This window comes from Poecilia reticulata, linkage group LG9 (genome assembly GCF_000633615.1).
Source record: "Poecilia reticulata strain Guanapo linkage group LG9, Guppy_female_1.0+MT, whole genome shotgun sequence".
Classification (NCBI taxonomy): Eukaryota; Metazoa; Chordata; class Actinopteri; order Cyprinodontiformes; family Poeciliidae; genus Poecilia; species Poecilia reticulata.
The window spans coordinates 30,553,013-30,554,727 of NC_024339.1; the positions used below are offsets into that span (position 1 = coordinate 30,553,013).

The 1,715-nt window shown below is 48.0% G+C and overlaps 1 protein-coding gene across 2 annotated transcripts; it reads left to right on the forward strand.

Moving 5' to 3' along the window:
• The first annotated feature begins 447 nt into the window (after positions 1 to 447).
• Positions 448 to 1,615, forward strand: LOC103470669 (uncharacterized). Of its 2 annotated transcripts, none has more exons than XM_008419286.2 (2): positions 448 to 666; positions 703 to 1,615. In XM_008419286.2, the coding sequence occupies exons 1-2, from the start codon at positions 463 to 465 to the stop codon at positions 1,591 to 1,593; spliced, it is 1,095 nt and encodes a 364-aa protein (XP_008417508.1). In that variant the 5' UTR covers positions 448 to 462; the 3' UTR covers positions 1,594 to 1,615. The 2 variants fall into 2 exon arrangements, with proteins under 2 accessions (XP_008417508.1, XP_008417507.1); XM_008419285.2 differs by having other exon boundaries at positions 448 to 663; positions 700 to 1,615.
• Positions 1,616 to 1,715: the final 100 nt, after the last annotated feature.

A 1,715-nucleotide genomic window follows, 5' to 3' on the forward strand; every position in this document is an offset into this window, starting at 1 on the left:
TAGAGAGGGGGCGAAGACCATCAAGGAGAGAGCGTGCCAAAGAAGTGACTGATACAAATAGACTTCTGAAGGCATGGAACAAGTTGACTGTGAAAAATGGTGTGTTGTATCGAGTCTCCAAGAATCCTGTAACAAAGACAAAAACCTACCTGTATATTGTCCCGCCTGCCCTGCGTCCTGCTGTGCTGAAGGGAGTCCATGATGAAGCAGGCCACCAAGGCCAACAACGAACCCTTTATCTGGCCAGGCAAAGATTTCACTGGTCTGGCATGGCTAAACATGTGGCAGAGTATGTGAGGTGCTGCAAGTGATGCATTGTTAGCAAGTCACCTGAACCAGAGGCTAGAGCATCTTTAGAGGACATCAGAGCCTCTGGAACTGGTCTGCATAGACTTTTGGTCAGCTGAAGACTCTGCAAATAAATCAGTGGATGTGCTTGTGGTCCCAGACCATTTTACAAAGATGGCACATGCCTTTGTATGCTCCAACCAGTCTGCCAAGGCAGTGGCGCATCAACTGTGGCATAACTATTTCTGTGTCTACGGCTTTCCAAGATGCTTACACTCTGATCAGGGAGCAAATTTTGAGAGTGCACTAATCTCTGAACTATTGAGTGTTGCTGGTGTCCAGAAGTCCCACACGACTCCATATCACCCAATGGGTAATGGTTCTTGTGAAAGGATGAACCGCACCTTGGGCAATATGATTCGTGTCTTGCCTCCGAAAGCTAAGCAACAATGGCCTGATGCACTGAAAGCCTTCACTTTTGCATACAAATGCACTGTTCACGAGACAACCGGCTTTGCTCCATTTCTGTTGATGTTTGGCAGGGTGCCAAGACTCTCAATTGATATAATCTTTGGTTCTGTCATTGACCATCATGACATCACAGATTATGGCCGATATGTCCAGACATTAAGAAAAGGCCTCAAGGAGGGAATGGACATTGCACAAAGAATGGCAAGCAAACAATTGCAGCGCCACACGGATCTCTACAACCGGAAGGTCCGGGGATCCCCAGTGGAGATTGGAGACCGTGTTCTTTTAGCCAAGAAAAAGGGACGTGGCAAGAGAAAGCTTGCAGATCGCTGGGAGAATGTTGTCTATACGGTTTTGGACAAGAATGACACAAGTCACACCTTTAAGCTTCAGAATGCTTCCACAGGCCAGGAGAAGATTGTACATCGCAACCTGTTAATGCCAGTGAACTTTCTCCCTCTCGAGGGTGCTTTGCTGCAGGAAGAAGTGGATGTGTCTTCTGAATCTGGCTTGCTGACGGCAGATGGCGATGGAGAGACTGTGGACGAAATGTCTGTGGCATCTGCTGAGTACAGAACAAGAGCTTGGGTTTCTGACTTGCCATCTGAAGTGTCCAGTGAGTTGCTGATGACTGAGGATATTGAACCAGAAGGCACTGTTGTGGACCATCGACTGGTCTCTGGCTGTGCTCCCACTATTGACTCTGATATAAAAAAGAATTCGACCAATGATGAGCACCAATCCGACCTGATCATGTCAGAGGATCCAGCTGCATACACTTCTGCTTTGGAGGCAGCAACCTCCAAAGGGTTGCTGCCTCCATGCTCAAACTGAGCATGACCCAAACTAGTTGCCGTTGGTTAAGGTCCAAAGGCAACCTTAACCGAAAGCTAAGCAACAATGGCCTGATGCACTGGCATCCATCCATTTTCTTCCGCTTATCCGGGGTCGGGTCG